Source organism: Callorhinus ursinus, unplaced genomic scaffold (genome assembly GCF_003265705.2).
Source record: "Callorhinus ursinus isolate GAN/ISIS: 27379988/994484 unplaced genomic scaffold, GSC_fseal_2.0 scaffold82, whole genome shotgun sequence".
Classification (NCBI taxonomy): Eukaryota; Metazoa; Chordata; class Mammalia; order Carnivora; family Otariidae; genus Callorhinus; species Callorhinus ursinus.
In genome coordinates, this window is record NW_027397144.1 from 3566927 (window position 1) to 3584698 (window position 17772).

The 17772-nt window shown below is 44.4% G+C and overlaps 1 protein-coding gene across 1 annotated transcript in view; it reads left to right on the top strand.

Moving 5' to 3' along the window:
- LOC112816542 (adhesion G protein-coupled receptor E2-like) overlaps positions 1 to 17772 on the top strand; it is a 103480-nt gene that overhangs the window by 48418 nt on the left and 37290 nt on the right. The window contains 6 exon segments of the mRNA XM_073887647.1: positions 6388 to 6534; positions 6621 to 6667; positions 6792 to 6869; positions 7258 to 7435; positions 17156 to 17263; positions 17425 to 17648. Coding sequence (XP_073743748.1) covers positions 6388 to 6534; positions 6621 to 6667; positions 6792 to 6869; positions 7258 to 7435; positions 17156 to 17263; positions 17425 to 17648 — 782 coding nt within the window.

Consider the following 17772-nt stretch of genomic DNA (forward strand, 5'->3'; position numbering starts at 1 on the left):
ATAAATTAGGGAACCTACTCCTCATGGATGGAGTGAGAAGTCAGTCAAATTAAAATTTACGTGTGTGGGGCGCCTGGGTGGCTCAGTTGGTAAAGCGACTGCCTTCAGCTCAGGTCATGATCCTGGAGTCCCGGGATCGAGTCCCACATCGGGCTCCCTGCTCAGCGGGGAGTCTGCTTCTCCCTCTAACCCTCTTCCCTCTCGTGCTCTCTATCTCTCATTCTCTCTCAAATAAATGAATAAAATCTTTAAAAAAGATAAAATTTACGTGTGTGAAGACTAGGTAAAGACTAGTATGGAGCAGACTGCCAAACACGTCTTTATTATGGTCACTGCTGTTATTACTATGATTATTCTCATAGCTAAAGGAAAGGGGAGAGGTTGTGGAAGCAAGGAGAGGCAAGGAGAGGCCAGGGCCTGGAATCTCAGCCTCTCCTCCTAGTGTGAGCTCAGGGAGGAGACCTCCGCCTTGCAGTCATGGTTTCCCACCTTGCTTCTCACAGCAGTCCCATGAGGCAGGCAGAGCTACATGGTTTTTTAAATGACCAAATTTGGGCTCAAAGAGATTGAGTGACCTGTCCAAAGTCCCAAAATTAGTAAGGTGGTTGAACCTAGATCTGGGTTGAAAATTGAGTTTTATTCTTCAACAACACAGGCTGTAAAAGGAGATTATACTAAAATGGTTAAGGTGGTAAATTTTATATAATGTGAATTTTACAATAAAAATGGGGAAAAGGGAAATCACACTGTTTTTACACCAAGAAATACTCTTCATGTACTGAAAATCATCTTAGATGCATATTTACTAATAACGAAGGAAAATAGTCCTAATGTTTGGAAAGATAAGAAAAAATATCCCTAAAATTTCCCCTGTAGTCCCAGTAGTGAACTTATGTGTGATTTTTCTTGTGTTCATTTTTTTTTTTTTTTACATTTTCTTTGTCCTTCTAAGTATCCATGTGCCATTTAATATTTGGGGAAAAGTAAATCTACCATGGAATAAAAGGTGGTGTTGTGACTCCCACCCAGCCCCTCCATGCCCGAGAGGTATCCCTAGCAGATCCCCCTGCATTTGTGTGTGTGTCTCATGGAGACCTGTGGCTGGGTGAGCATGGCAAGGAGCCCTGCTGATGGTGTGCCTGGATCCCAGCTCCTTCCTGGGAGCACACCTGTCAGGTTGAGGATTTCTCACCATCATGTCTTCCCCTCCCACATGCCTCATTCCCACCTGTCTCCCACTTGACTCCACCCCACCCAACAACCTTGAAGGCAGGTGTCCAACCATTGTCACCATCTGAGAAGAGAGGAGGGCAGGCCCATTGCCCAGAGGGGGGTGAACATGAATGTGTCAGGTGTGCATCTTCCCATATCCTGTCATGTCCTGGTGCTGACACCCACAGCATGGGCCTGAGGCCTTAGAGGGGATGTCCACAATTTCAGGTAGGAAAATCTGCTCTGGGGGACCCAGTTGCCTGCCCTGATTCAGCATGATGCCATGAGTCCTTTCAGGCTCTAAAAGTCCTGTTGCCCTGATTGGAATGTGCAGGAGAAAACATTCTTCCCTGCTTTGATGCATTCTTGTCTAGCTGGTTCTTATTAAACTGTTATTTTTAGCAGTAATGACCCAGACCCCCAGCTCTGTGGGTCCCTGAGATACTCAATGAACCTAGCTCATGGGACTCTTTGTTCTCATGTTTTGAGAACAGGGAGAGATAAGAGACCAGAACCACCCCCCCCGCCAACAGCCACCAGTGACTCAACTGTGAGAACCTACATGCTGCTTCCTCATTTCATATCTGTGATGGTTCAGATAAAAGAAACTTCCTCTAGGGTTGGAGATAGCAAGACTCCTCCAGAGATACCCCGGAGCTTCTTGAAAATGCCAGACATTGGCAGCTTCGGGGAGCGGGTGATGAGGACTGTGGGGTGAACCTGGGTCACTGTGAGTAATGGGAGGTGGAGCCTGTCAATGGGCAGGGGCTTGAGCATCTGGCTTTATCCTCAGATGTGAAAGAATGTTACTCTGGACAGACTCCAGCCATGACTCCCTTCACTGACTCAGCATCGAGAGTGGAATTCAGTGCCACGGTCACCCCGACTGGAGCCCACTCCCAGGTCCCCAGAAATTCAGTGCCTCTGTCCACCCCACAAGGCCTGCGGAAGGGGATGCAGACCTCCTTCTAGCCCCCGTGATGGCATAGCAGAGTGTCTGAATCTAGGTGCCCTTAGTCCCAGCCAGAGAGCAGAGATGCAGAACAGTGAGCAGACATTCAGAGCAGCTGGCTCCAGCTCAGACCTGCCCCAGGAATGCCACCTGCAAGCTGAGTTCTCTCCAGTCCTGTTGGCTGAGTTAGGCTGGAGGCCAGCACCTCTGCCCTATGGGAACTCACATCTTTGGGAGGTGACCCTTTGCCCTGTTGTGTTCCAGACATCAATGAGTGTGCACCACCTTCACTAGTGTCCTGTGGAAAATTCGGCGATTGCCAGAACACAGAGGGGAGCTACCACTGCACATGCAGCCCAGGATATGAGCTTGCTTCTGGGGCAAGAGTGTTCAGGGATGAAAGCGAGAACACGTGTCAAGGTGAGAACCACCTGCACCTTCCATCTCCCCATCCATGAGTTTTGGGGTCATTCACTGCACTTTCTCCAGGCATCAGAGAAGGTCCAGGGCACCTACCTGGTATCCTGTCCCTTTCCAGACTCCAAGGCTCAGAACCCTCTCCAAAGGGTCATTTCTGTAATTTTGGAATGTCCTCCTTGCCTGCCTGGCATCTTCTTTTATATTCTCTTATCTATTTATTTATTTTCTTTTTCTTTTTAAGTTTTTATTTAAATTCCAGTTAAGTAACATACAGCGTACTATTAGGTTCAGGTGTAGAATTCAGTGATTCATCGCCTCTATACAACACCGAGTGCTCATCAGGACATATGCCCACCTTCATCCCCATCACCTATTTAGCCCATCTCCCTTCACTTCCCCCTGATAACCAGCATTTTGGTTTTTATAGTTAAGAGTCTGTTTCCTGGTTTGCCTCTCTTTTTTCCCCCCCTCTATGCTCATCTTTTTTTTCTTAAATATGAATGAAATCATATGGTATTTGTTTTTCTCTGACTGGCTTATTTCACTTAGCAAATAATCTCTAGCTCCATCCATATCATTGCAAATGGCAAGATTTCATTCTTTTTGATGACTGACTAAACTCCATTGGATATATATATATATATATATACACACATATATATACCACTTCTTCCTTATCCATTCTTCACTTGATGGACATTTGGGTACTTTCCATTGTTTGGGTATTGTTGATAATGCTGCTATACACATCGGGGTGCATGCATCCCTTTGAGTCAGTATTTTTGTATGTTTGGGCAAATACCTAGTTGGCATCTTATTTTCATAAAGCAAAAGAGAGAGATGGCATCATATACCTCAAAAGCTGAGAGCATGTTTATTCCAACACAATATCCATCGTCAATGGATCCAACACAATCACCATCATCAATGACTGTCATGATGAATGGTTCCCCCACTGGAGCCCACATGGGCTTGGCCACACTGGGAGCTCTCTCAGACCCATGGGCCTTGAGGAATCCAGGGACCCTGTCCAGAAACATGGGAGGAGGGGCATTCAAGGGTGGGCCCATCGTTCCCAGCTGGCCCTGCCCCTGGCCAACATCCCCACCTAGAGAAGACGCTTCCTCCAGCTTGACTTGCTTCTCATCTGCTTGGCCTCCATCTATTTCCCCATGTAAGGCTCTGCCTGACTCTCCCTAATAATTTCAATTCACTGACCTGAGGCAAATTGGATGACCAGGATCTGGGAGGTTGTGTTGGGGGTGGGAAGGGTGATGTAGACCACCCCACACACTTGGAGATTCAGGTGAATGGAAGAAGGCCTCATCTGGACCAAATGGCAAGAAAGGGCAAATAGGAGACCATTGCCTCAAGCCTGATACTCTTCCAAGGGGGTCAACCCAGGTCCCATGTCAACTTAGATCACTTGGGGACAGAAGATGGAGGCTGAGCCCATTGTCAGGGCCCACAAGGTCACATGGCCAAGAACACAAAAACCCCCGCACCCCTCGCCATCAGCACCCATTCCTCATTCCAGCCAATCAGCCCTTGCTCACCACTTGCCTTGCTCAGATGTGGATTCTCACCACTTCCTGCCAGTCTAGGCATGCCTTCATGGGAATCAGAAAAAGTCACCTTCATCACCCCAAGAATGCTTGGCTGAACATCAGCCTCCACTGTCCTCCTCAGCTTGGTGCCCACTATCTGGGTGGCCCAGGACTGTCTGGCATCATCTTCATCTCCCTTCCTCTATGAAAGCCTTCTCTTTGAGGAGCCTGGCTCAGGCACGGGTCTTGGTCCATCTCCATGGAACTGGAGTCTCAGAGATAGTGTGGATGAGAACAAGCTGTCCTGCTAGGGTCATAGGGATTCCAATGGCAACTCAGGCAGCAAGCAGTTGCTCTGGGAAAGTAGGACAAAAGTCATCACTGGGAGCCAAGATGGTCCTGCTTGGGGAACACTGTATTTCCCTTGCACTTGGTTCCCAGGAAGGTCCACCCTGGACTTGTCCAAGTCCTCAGGCTGGAACACAGGTGGCCATGACGTCCCTGCCCTACCTGGGAGCTGTCCAGAGAGACCAAGGGAACCAGACAGGGCAGACAGGGAGGACTTGGTCCACTTCTGGCAACATCTGGAAACAGAACATCTGAGCCACCATGCTTGCCCATAGCATGCCTCAATGTGAATTAGAAAAGGCACCCACTCACCAGGGAAGAGACAATGGGGCTTTCCAGATGCTCCTATCATGGGAAACAAGTGGAGGCACCCATCACCCTCTCCTTCCCCCTGCAGCTGTGGACGAATGTCAGCTGAAACCCAGAGTCTGTAAAAGCCATGGCATCTGCATCAACACCCAGTGCAGCTACACCTGCCAGTGCCCACCTCTCCAGAAGATTCCACCACAGGGCAGGGAGGCAACAGGGCCTTCTGAGCCTGGGGTTCCCTTTTGGAGCCCCCTGCCTCTCTGTGCACCCCCACACTTGCCCTTCCTCACCTGTCACAAGCAGGAAGTGTCACTTCTAGATCTGAGAAGGGGAAGCTCAGTCCTGAGCTGAGGAGGAAATGACTAAGAGCCTTGATTGGGAAGTCTAGCTCCCATGACTCAGTTTCCTTTTGCTATAGTTTTTGCTTGAAAAGGAGGATAGTGTCCCTGCTGAGTTCATCTTGAAGGAAGCTGCCATAAGGAGCCTTGAGAGTGGAGATGCAGCAGTACTTTCAGGACCTTGTATGCTCAGAGCAAGCAGTGAGGAGACAGGGAATCTGGGCTGTATAGGGCAGGGCTGACCCTGCTGGTCACTGCTGTCCCAAACTGCACCCATGCCATTAGTCCATCCACTGAGTCAACATGAAGGCAGATCAGTGTCACATCCTCCCTGGTTAGAGGCCCTTCACAGCCTACCCCTCTCCCTGAACCTGAAACCTAGTCTAATCTGCACGATATGGGAAGGGTCTCAGCTTTGTCTGGGTGATACACATACATGGTTCTACCCTGTCCACCTTGCAGGGACAATCTGAGATTATGGAGTTTTTACAATAGAAAATGCTATCATAAAGTTTATCTTGACAGGCTAGGTGGCTGGTACATGGTGTGTGTGTGTATGTGTGTGTGTGTGTGTGTGTTTCCTTGGTGTGAAGTACTAAGGAATCTGAGAGAAAGGGCAGGCAGGATGGCTGCAGTGAATGGAGGGGACCCTGACCCTCTGGCTTTGTCCTCAGATGTGAATGAATGCACGGCAGGGCAGAACCCATGCCACAACTCCACCCACTGCCTCAACAACACTCGGGGCTATGAGTGCCACTGCTGCCCTGGCTGGAAGCCAGCTCCTGGGTCCCCCAATGACCTCAAGAACACCGTCTATGAGGGTCCAGAGCCCAGACACCACATTCTGGAGACTCACACTCAGAACATCTGATCACATATTCAGTGGCACCCACACAAACCAAACAGAATGACCCCTGGGGTGCCCTGTTGAGCCAGGCGTTCATTCTTTTGAGGCTGGTTGGGAAAAGATCTGGGGGTCTTGGGGAAGGAGCTGGGGTACTGAGGAGCAGGCTCCTTGGAGACTCCAGACAGCAGCTAATTACTACCTGGGACAAAGGCATTTCTATAGTCACAACCTGCACATCTGTACAGGGCTCAGGTGCTACATGTCAGGCTCCACACACTTCCCATGACCCCCGCATCACCAGGATGTGGGGTCAGCAGGTGATATCACCTCCAGCCAAGGGGAGACACTAACACAGGGAAAAGAGGGAAGGCACAGAGGGGAAAGGGGTCCTGACTCCCATCTTTGTGTCCCCAGATGTGGATGAGTGCAGTTCTGGGCAGCCTACATGCCACAAGTCCACCATCTGCATCAACACCGTGGGCTCGTACAAGTGCCACTGTCGCCGGGGCTGGGAGCCCAAACCCGGATTCCAGAATAAGCAGCCCAACACCACCTGTGAAGGTACCTGGTCTGACCTGACCCCAGACCCCGCCCCTGACACACACAGACACTCTCGCACCTAATGAATGGTGTTCTATCCCCTGCAGAGATGTCCTTCCCCACCTGGACCCCACCCCCTGGAATCAAGAGCCAGGTGAGTGGCCCCAGCAGGGACCAGGAGGTAGGAATCCCTCTGTGCAGCCCACCTGATCCACCCATTTCCCCCAAACTCCCCCACTCACAATTTGGGCTCTCTGATCTGTACATATCTATCCTAGAGACTCTCCCGTTTCTTTGAAAGAGTCCAAGATCTGCGCAGAGACTTCAAGCCAGCCTTGGCTCAGGACACCATCCAGGTAAGGGCACATCCCAGGAGATGCAAGGTGGAGGCATCCCATAGAGGCCTGGCAAGCTTTGGCCTGGGTGGAGGCAGCCCCAACATACTGGCTTCCTCTCTGAGGCCTCTTCCATGGTGGGTGGGAAGAGCAGACATGCAGGCATTCCTACTCACTGTTAGACACCTCCTGCACCCACAAATGACTTTTCTTCTTGCTGTTTCTGGACACTGGGGTAATGTCATTCTTGGCATTTGTGAACAGGGTTGACTTCCGGATTCCGGGGGCAAAGACCCCAGGACTCTGATCCAGTACCACCTTCATCTACCTATGAGTCTCCAGGGTCTGTTGTCTGGGGCTGAGTGGGCAGGGTCTTCATGCTCACTGGCTCTGTGTCCCCAACCCCCAGGACCTCATACAGGAGGTGGATGAGCTGCTGGAGACTCCAGGGGACCTGGAGGCTCTGCCCCGCTCAGAGCAGCACTGTGTGGCCACTAACCTGCTTGTTGGCCTTGAGGATGTCCTGAGAAACCTGAGCCAGGCCCTGCCCAATGGGACATTGACCTTCAATGAATCTGCAGGCACAGGTAAGTACAGGGGTCTGCCCCAGGCTTTGCTCTGCCTGTTCCCGCCACATTTGTGCCCCAGCCTCACTGGAGTGTGTGACCATGCTTATATCTCCATATTTCCAGATGCTTCATTTAACCAATTAAGAGGTTAAATGAATAAAACTGTAAATTATACACATTTTCATTGTAATATAAGTTATCAACAGATGAAATAATTATAATGAAGAATTTAAGATAACAAAATAGAAACATCTTTAAAAGGTTGTTTAATTTTGAAGAATGTAAATTTAATATTATTTGATATTTAAGTATGATTTGTTTTGTTGAGTAAAATTCAAGTAAAATAAAATTTATCATTTTAAACAAAATGTACAATTCAGTAGCACTTAGTACACTCCCAGAGTTGTACAACCATCACCTCCATTTCTAAAATATATTCATCACCCCAAAAGTAAATAGTGTACCCACTAACAGTTCCTTCCCATCTCTCCCACCCCCAGATCCTGCAGCCAGCAGTCTGTTTTCTGAGTCTGTGGATTTGCCTATTCTAAACATTTCATATCAATAGAATCATGCAATAAGGACCTTATAGTCTGGCTTCTTTCACACGGCATGATGTTTTCAAGGGGAATCCCTGTTGTAACACGTGGTAGTATTCCTTTCCTTTTTATGGTTGAATAATATTCCATTATTGTGGATATAGTACCTTTTGTGTATCTATTTATCCACTGATGGACCTTTGGGTTGTTGCCACCTTTTGACTATTTTGAATAGTGTTACTATGAATATTGGTGGACAAGTTTTTGTTTGAATAACTGTTCTCAGCTTTTTGCATACATACATAGGAGTGGAATTTCTGGGTGATGAGGTGACTCTATGTTCAACTTTTTGAGGAACCACCAGGCTCTTTTTCTAAAATGGTGGCACCATTTTACATCCTCACCAGCAACACAAGGGTTCCATAGATATATTCTCAGCAACACTTGGTACTTACATTTTGTTTTCTTATAGCCTTTTTTAGTGTATGTCAGGCAATGTCTCTGTCGTTTTGGTTTGCATTTCCCAAATGACTAATGATATTTAACATCTTTTCATGTGGTTGTTGAATATTTGTATATATATATATATATACATACATATATATATACATATATATATACGTATATATATATATAAACATCTATTCAAGTCCTTTGTCTATTTTTTAATTCATTGTTTGACTTTTGGTTGTTGAACTGTAAGAGTTCTTTATTAATTCTACAGTAGACTGTATGAAACATATGATTTGCTCATTTTTTCTCCCATTCCATAGATTGTCTTTAACCTTTCTCCATGGTCTTTTCACTCTAGTAAACAGATGCTTCTGTTTTGATGAAATCCTTTTTCTCTATTTTTTCTTTGTTACATGTGCATTTGGTGTCTTTTGTAAGAATCCATTGCCAAATCTAAGGCCATGAAGATTTACACCTGTTTTTCCTCCTAATTTTTCTAGTTTTAGATCATAAATGTAGATCTTTGACCCATTTTAGTAATTATTGTTTGTTGTGTGAGATAGGGTTCCAGCTTACTTCTACTGCAAGGGGAGATCTAGGTGTGCTAACACCATTTGATGAATAGACTTTTCTTTTTCCACTGAATGGTCTTGGCATCCCTTATTTTTTTTAAATTTTTTATTGTTAGGTTAATCACCATATATTACATCATTAGTTCTTCATGTAGTGTTCCATGATTCATTGTTTCTACATAACACCCAGTGCTCCACGCAGAACGTGCCCTCCTTAATACCCATCACCAGGCTAACCCATCCCCCCACCCCCCTTCCCTCTAGAACCCTCAGTTTGTTTTTCAGAATCCATCGTCTCTCATGGTTCGTCTCCCCCTCCGACTTACTCCCCTTCATTCTTCCCCTCCTGCTATCTTCTTCTTTTTCTTTTTTCTTAACATATGTTGCATTATTTGTTTCAGAAGTATAGATCTGTGATTCAACAGTCTTGCACAATTCACAGCGCTCACCATAGCACATACCCTTCCCAATGTCTATCACCCAGCCACCCCATCCCTCCCACCCCCCACCACTCAGCAACACTCAGTTTGTTTCCTGAGATTAAGAATTCCTCATATCAGTGAGGGCATATGATACATGTCTTTCTCTGATTGACTTATTTCACTCAGCATAACACCCTCCAGTTCCATCCACGTTGTTGCAAATGGCAAGATCTCATTCCTTTTGATGGCTGCATAATATTCCATTGTGTATATATACCACTTCTTCTTCATCCAGCATCTGTCGATGGACATCTTGGCTCTTTCCATAGTTTGGCTATTGTGAACATTGCTGCTATAAACATTGGGGTGCACGTACCCCTTCGGATCCCTACATTTGTATCTTTGTGGTAAATACCCAGTAGTGCAATTGCTGGATTGTATGGTAGCTATATTTTCAACTGTTTGAGGAACCTCCATAATGTTTTCCAGAGTGGCTGCACCAGCTTGCACTCCCACCAACAGTGTAGGAGAGTTCCCCTTTCTCCACTTCCCCGCCAGCATCTGTCGTTTCCTGACTTGTTAATTTTAGCCATTCTGACTGGTGTGAGGTGGTATCTCATGGAGGTTTTGATTTGGCTTTCCCTGATGCCGAGGGATGTTGAGCACTTTTTCATGTGTCTGTTGGCCATTTGGATGTTTTCTTTGGGAAATGTCTGTTCATGTCTTCTGCCCATTTCTTGATTGGATTATTTGTTCTTTGGGTGTTGAGTTTGATAAGTTCTTTATAGATTTTGGATACCAGCCCTTTATCTGATATGTCATTTGCAAATATCTTCTCCCATTCTGTTGGTTGTCTTTTGGTTTTGTGGATTGTTTCTTTTGCTGTGCAAAAGCTTTTTATCATGATGAAATCCCAATAGTTCATTTTTGCCCTTGCTTCCCTTGTTTTTGGCGATGTTTATAGGAAGAAGTTGCTGTGGCTGAGATTGAAGAGGTTGCTACCGGTGTTCTCCTTTAGGATTTTGATGGACTCCTGTCTCACGTTTAGGTCTTTCAACCATTTGGAGTCTATTTTTGTGTGTGGTGTAAGGAAATGGTCCAGTTTCATTCTTCTGCATGTGGCTGTCCAATTTTCCCAACACCATTTGTTGAAGAGACTGTCTTTTTTCCATTGGACATTCTTTCCTGCTTTGTCAAAGATGAGTTGACCAGAGTTGGGGTCCATTTCTGGGCTCTCGATTCTGTTCCATTGAATTTTGTGTCTGTTTTCATACCAGTACCATACTGTCTTGATGATGACAGCTTTGTAATAGAGCTGGAAGTCTGGAATTGTGATGCCGCCAGCTTTGCTTTTCTTTTTCAATATTCCTCTGCCTATTCGGGGTCTCTTCTGGTTCCATACAAATTTTAGGATTATTTGTTCCATTTCTTTGAAAAAAGTGGATGGTATTTTGATGGGGATTGCATTGAATGTGTAGATTGCTCTAGGTAGCACTGACATCTTCACAATGTTTGTTCTTCCAATCCATGAGCATGGAACGTTTTTCCATTTCTTTGTGTCTTCTTCAATTTCTTTCATGAGTATTTTATAGTTTTCTGAGTTCAGATCCTTTGCCTCTTTGGTTAAATTTATTCCTAGATATCTTATTGTTTTGGGTGCAGTTGTAAATAGGATGGACTCCTTGATTTCTCTCTCTTCTGTCTTGGTGGTGGTGTATAGGAATGCCACTGATTTCTGGACATTGATTTTATATCCTGCTACTTTACAGAATTCCTGTATGAGTTTTAGCAGTTTCGGGGTGGAGTCTTTTGGGATTTCCACATACAGTATCATATCATCTGCAAAGAGTGAGAGTTTGACTTCCTCTTTGCCGATTTGGATGCCTTTGATTTCTTTTTGTTGTCTGATTGCTGTGGCTAGGACTTCTAATACTATGTTGAAAAGCAGTGGTGATAGTGGACATCCCTGCCGTGTTCCTGACCTTAGGGGAAAAGCTCTCAGCTTTTCCCCTTTAGAATGATATTGGCTGTATGTTTTCCATAGATGGCTTTTATGATATTGAGGTATGTACCCTCTATCCCTGTACTCTGAAGAGTTTTGATCCAGAAAGGATGCTTTACTTTGTCAAATGCTTTTTCTGTATCTATTGAGAGGATCATAGGATTCTTGTTCTTTCTTTTGTTAATGTATTATATCACGTGATTGATTTGCGGATGTTGAACCAGCCTTGCAGCCCAGGGGTAAATCCCACTTGGTCATGGTGAATAATCCTTTTAATGTACTGTTGGACCCTATTGGCTAGTATTTTGGTGAGAATTTTTGCATCCATGTTCATCAAGGATATTGGTCTGTAGTTCTTCTTTTTGATGGGGTCTTTGTCTGGTTTTGAGATCAAGGTAATGGTGGCCTCATAAAACGAGTTTCAGAGTTTTCCTTCCATTTCTATTTTTTGGACCAGTTTCAGAAGAATAGGTATTAATTCTTCTTTAAATGTCTGATAGAATTCCCCTGGGAAGCCATTTGGCCCCGGGCTTTTGTTTCTTGGGAGATTTTTGATGATTGCTTCAATTTCCTTAGTGGTTATAGGTCTGTTCAGGTTTTCTATTTCTTCCTGGTTCAATTTTGGTAGCTGATACATCTCTAGGAATGCACCCATTTCTTCCAGGTTATCTAATTTGCTGGCATAGAGTTGCTCATAATATGTTCTTATAATTGTTTGTATTTCTTTGGTGTTGGTTGTGATCTCTCCTCTTTCTCATGATTTTGTTGATTTGGGTCATTTCTCTTTTCTTTTTGATAAGTCTGGCCAGGTCAATCTTGTTAATTCTTTCAAAGAATTAAGCTCCTAATTTCGTTGATCTGTTTTACTGTTCTTTTGGTTTCTATTTCATTGATTTCTGCTCTGATCTTTATTATTTCTCTTCTCCTGCTGGGTTTAGGCTTTATTTGCTGTTCTTTCTCCAGCTCCTTTAGGTGTAGGGTTAGGTTGTGTATTTGAGACTTTCTTGTTTCTTGAGAAAGGCTTGTATTGCTATATACTTTCCTCTCAGGACTGCCTTTGCTGTATCCCAAAGATTTTGAACATTTGTGTTTTCATTTTCATTGGTTTCCATGAATTTTTTTAATTCTTCTTTAATTTCCCGATTGACCCATTCATTCCTTAGTAGGATGCTCTTTAGCCTCCATGTATTTGAGTTCTTTCCAACTTTCTTCTTGTGATTGAGATCTAGTTTCAAAGCATTGATGGTCTGAAAATATGCAAGGAATAATCCCAATCTTTTGGTGTCGGTTGAGACCTGATTTGTGACCTAGGATGTGATCAATTCTGGAGCATGTTCCATGGGCACTAGAGAAGAATGTGTATTCTGTTGCTTTGGGATGGAATGTTCTGAACATGTCTGTGAGGTCCATTTGGTCCAGTGTGTCATTTAAAGTCTTTATTTCCTTGTTGATCTTTTGCTTAGATGATCTGCCCATTTCAGTCAGGGGGGTGTTAAAGTCACCTACTATTATTGTATTGCTGTCAATGTGTTTCTTCACTTTTGTTATTAATTGCCTTATATAATTGGCTGCTCCCATGTTCGGGGAATAGATATTTACAATTGTTAGATCTTCTTGTTGGATAGACCCTTTAAGTAGGATATAGTGTCCTTCCTCATCTCTTATTACAGTCTCTGGTTTAAAATCTAATTTGTCTGATAGAAGGATTGCCACCCCTGCTATCTTTTGGCGTCCATTAGCATGGTAAATGGTTTTCCACCCCCTCACTTTCAATCTGGGGCTCTCTTGGGTCTAAAATGAGTCTCTTGCAGACAGCATATGGATGGGTCTTGTTTTTTAATCCAATCTGATAGCCTGTGTCTTTTGATTGGGGAATTTAGCCCATTTACATTCAGGGTAACTATTGAAAAGTATGAATTTAGTGCCATTGTATTACCTGTAAGGTTACTGTTACTGTATATTGTCTCTGTTCCTTTCTGATCTATGCTGCTTTTAGGCTCTCTCTTTGCTTAGACGACCCCTTTCAATATTTCTTGGAGGGTTGGTTTCGTGTTTGCAAATTCCTTTAGTTTTTGTTTGTCCTGGAAGCTTTTTATCTCTCCTTCTATTTTCATTGACAGCCTAGCTGGATATAGTATTCTTGGCTGCATATTTTTCTCGTTTAGTTCTCTGAAGATCTCATGCCAGTCCTTTCTGGCCTGCCAGGTCTCTGTGGATAGGTCTGTTGCCAATCTAATATTTCTACCATTGTAGGTTACATATCTCTTCTCCCGAGCTGTTTTCAGGATTTTCTCTTTGTCTGTGAGACTCGTAAGTTTTACTATTAGATGTCGGGGTGTTGACCTATTTTTATTGATTTTGAGAGGGGTTTTCTGTGCCTCCTGGATTTTGATGCCTGTTTCCTTCCTCACATTAGGGAAGTTCTCTGCTATTATTTGCTCCAGTATACCTTCTGCCCCTCTCTCTCTTTCTTCTTCTTCTGGGATCCCAATTATTCTAATGTTGTTTCGTCTTATCGTATCGCTTATCTCCCAAATTCTGCCCTCGTGATCCTGTAGTTGTTTCTCTTTCTTTTTCTCAGCCTCTTTATTTTCCATCATTTGGTCTTCAATATCGCTGATTCTCTCTTCTGCCTCATTTATCCTAGCAGTTAGTGCCCCCATTTTTCATTGCACCTCATTAATAGCCTTTTTGATTTCGACTTGGTTAGATTTTAGTTCTTTTCTTTCTCCAGAAAGGTTTCTCTAATAACTTCCACGCTTTTTTCAAGCCCAGCTAGTATCTTTAAAGTCATGATTCTGAACTCTGGGTCCAACATCGTACTAATGTCCGTATTGAGTAGGTCCCTGGCTGACGGTACTATCTCTTGTTCTTTTTGCTGAGGTGATTTTTTTCGTCTTGTCATTTTGTCCAGAGGAGAATATATGAATGAGAGAACAAAATGCTAACAGTTTAATAACATCCCCAGCAAATATACTGTATACAAATCAGAAAAGACCTGAAACCAGGGGAAAAGAAAGGGAAAGAAAGAGAAAAGAAAGAGAAAATAAAGAAAGAAAGAAAAACCAAAAAGAAAAAGATTAAAAACAAAAACAGAACAATACAAAAAAAACCCGAATATGATCAAATATGATCAGGCTAGTGTATAGATCAGTGCCACACACTAGATTTTGGGCATATTTTGGTCTGTTAAAAAAAAGTGTCTCCTAAAATTTTAAAGGAAGAAAGACATATATGTACAAAATAAGGGTTGATACAATGAAGGGATGGAAGATGACTGTAAAGATGAAAATTATAAACGATTTTATAAAAGGAATTGATACAATAAGAAATTGTTTGAAAATAGAAAGAAGAAGATTTAAAAAAAAAAAGGGAGAGAATGTGATCAGGCAGGAGACTAGAACAAAGCCATACACTAGTGATTTAGGGTATATTTTGATCTGTTAGAAGAAACTGTATCTCAAAATTTTAAAGAGAGAAAAACTTATATATATATGCCAAAAATAAGGGTAACTACTATGAAGGGATAAAATATGACTCTAAGAATGAAAAATAAAAAATGTTTTTTTTAAAACGAAAGGGATTGATAAGATGTTGGTTGAAAAAGGGAAAAAGAGAAATTAAAAAAAAAGTTAAAAAAATTAACTTTGAAAAACTAATGAATCATGGTAAAAAAAAAAAGCCATGAATCTATGTGCAGTATTCCCCTAGCGCTGGAGTTCTCCCATTCTCCTTGATCGGTAAACTTGGTCTTGGCTTGCTGGCTGTTTGTGCTGATCTTCTGGGGGAGGGGCCTGTTGCCGTGGTTCCCAAATGTCTTTGCCGGAAGCGGAATTGCCCCGCCTTTGTTGGTCCGGGCTAAGCAAGCTGCTCGGGTTTGCTCTCAGGAGCTTTTGTTCCCTGCAAGCTCTCGGTACAGCTTTGGAGAACGACAGTGAAAATGGCGGACTCCCAATCTCCGCCCAGAGGAGGCAAGAACTCGGGGCTCCGCTCCTCAGTGCGCCCCCAGAGAAAAGCAGTCAGTCACTCCCGTCTCCCTGGTCTCGGGCCGCAATCCGCGCTCACCCGGCCTGTGACCGAGCGTCTCTATCTCTGGCACCTGACCCCGTGTGGAGTCTCCAAACCCAGCAGATCCCTGCAGTGCGCTCCCACGCTGCTCCTCCCGGGGGAGGAAGGGGAGTCTCCCCGGCTCTGCCGCTTGTTGGGTCCCTGCTGGAGTAGCAGTGGCCCGACTGGGCTGCGGATCACAGTTTATGGCAACCCCAAGCTGAGAGCCCGCGCCTCAGCTCCGTCTCAGCAGCCGGCTTCCCCGCTCATATCCCTGGGAGCTCTGCTGCACTCAGGCTCCCCCGGTCTTTCTGTGACCCCGAGGGTCCTGAGACCACACTGTCCTGCGAGGGTTCCACCCCCCGTTCAGCCACTGGAGCGATGTCCCTCAGTGGAGCCGACTTCTTAATGTTACAATTTTGTGCTCCGCGGCTCTAGCACTTGCCAGAAGCGGCTGACGGAGGCCCCTCCCCCGCCGTCTATCCTCCCGAATATCACCTCGGATTCACTTCTCCGCACGTCCTACCTTCCAGAAAGTGGTTGCTTTTCTGTTCAGAGAGTTGTTGCTACTCTCCTCTTTGATCTCCTGTTGAGTTCGTAGGTGTTCAGAATGGTTTGATCCCTATTCAGCTGAATTCCTGAGACCAGACGAAATCTAGGACTCCTACTCCTCCACCATCTTGCTCCACCTCTTGGCATCCCTTATTGAATATCAATTGGTCACAGATGTATGGGTTTATTCCTGGGCATTCAATTTTATTTTACTTGTCTGTATGTCTATCCTTATGCCAGTACCCTGCTGTTCTGATTACTGTTGGTTAGTAGTCAGTTTTGAAATCAGGAGGTGTAGTAGGTAGTCCAATTTTGTTTTCTCATTTTCAAGACTGTTTTGGGTATTTGGGTCCCTTGCAATGGCCTGTGAACTTTAGGATGAACTTTTCCGTTTCTAAAAAATGTTGCAATATTGATATGGATTCTATTGAATCTGTAGACATCTTTGGGGAAATATTGCCATTTTAGTAATATTAAGCCTTTAAACCATGAATATAGAATGTTTTCCCATTTACTTAGGGTCTTTCATTTATTCCAACATTTTTTTGTAGCTTTCCATGTACAAGTCTTGAACCTCCTTGGGTTAATTTATTTCTAACATTTTGTTCATATTTTTACATTTATGTTCATAAAAATATTGGTCTATAATTTTCTCATAATGGCTTTATCTGGTTTTGTTATCGTTGCGATGGTGGCTTCATAAGATTATTTAGGTAGTATTCCTTCCTTTTCTACTTTTGGAAGTATTTACAAAGGATTCTTTTTAATACTTACTTGAATGGTTGGGAGAATTCACCAGTAAAGCCATCTGGTCTGGGCTTTTCATTTTGGGGAATTTTTATCTGATTCATTGTCTTTGCCTTTGATAGGTCTGTTCAACTTTATTTATTCTTCAGTTACTTTTGTTGTTTGTGTGTCTCCTGGTATTTGTCACTTTCATCTAGCTTATCCAGTTTGTTGGTGTACAATTGCTCATCGTATTTTCTTATAATCCTTTGTAATTCAGTGTGTGTGTGTGTGTGTGTGTGTGTGTGTGTGTGTGTGTGTGTGCCTGTGCCTACCACCACACATACAAAAATAATGGTGTTATAGCAACCACTACAGGCAGAATTACTAACCTAACTCCCTTATATAACTCCTCTCACTCATAGACCTGTCCCTGGTGGTACAGGAGCAAGGACACAGAAATGTCACTTTGAGTTTAAATCAGGTGAAGATGCTGCTGAACTGGGATGTGGTGCACGAATCTGGTGACTCAGGTACTGGCTGAGATGGGGGGAAGGTCACAAGATGCCCAAGGATGCGACAAACAGGGAACTGAAGATTAAAGGGAAGGAGTGGTTAGTGGGACCACAGAGTCCATCTGAGGAAGAAGGGGTGTTGGGCACCCCAAGGTATCAACATTGGCCTCATCCTGCAGGTCCTTCTGTGGTGGGTCTCATCTCCACTCCAGGGATGGGCAAGTTGTTGGCTGAGGCCCGCCTGGTGTTGGAGTCTGAGAAGCAGGCAGTTCTGCATGGGGCACACAAGGGCGTGCTGCAAGGAGTCTCCTCTGTCCTGGTCTCAGATGTCATCTCTGCCTTTATGAGCAACTGGGAAACCCAGAACCTCAGCTCTCCCATCACCTTCATCTTCTCCCACCACGTGAGTGCTATTGAGATAGTGCTGTGGATGTGGAAGGGGCCTGGGTCCTGGGCACAGCCTTGCTGCCTAGCTCAGTCTTGAGGTTCTTGGGGGCTCCCTCCTGGGTGCATCATTCCAAAGAAAG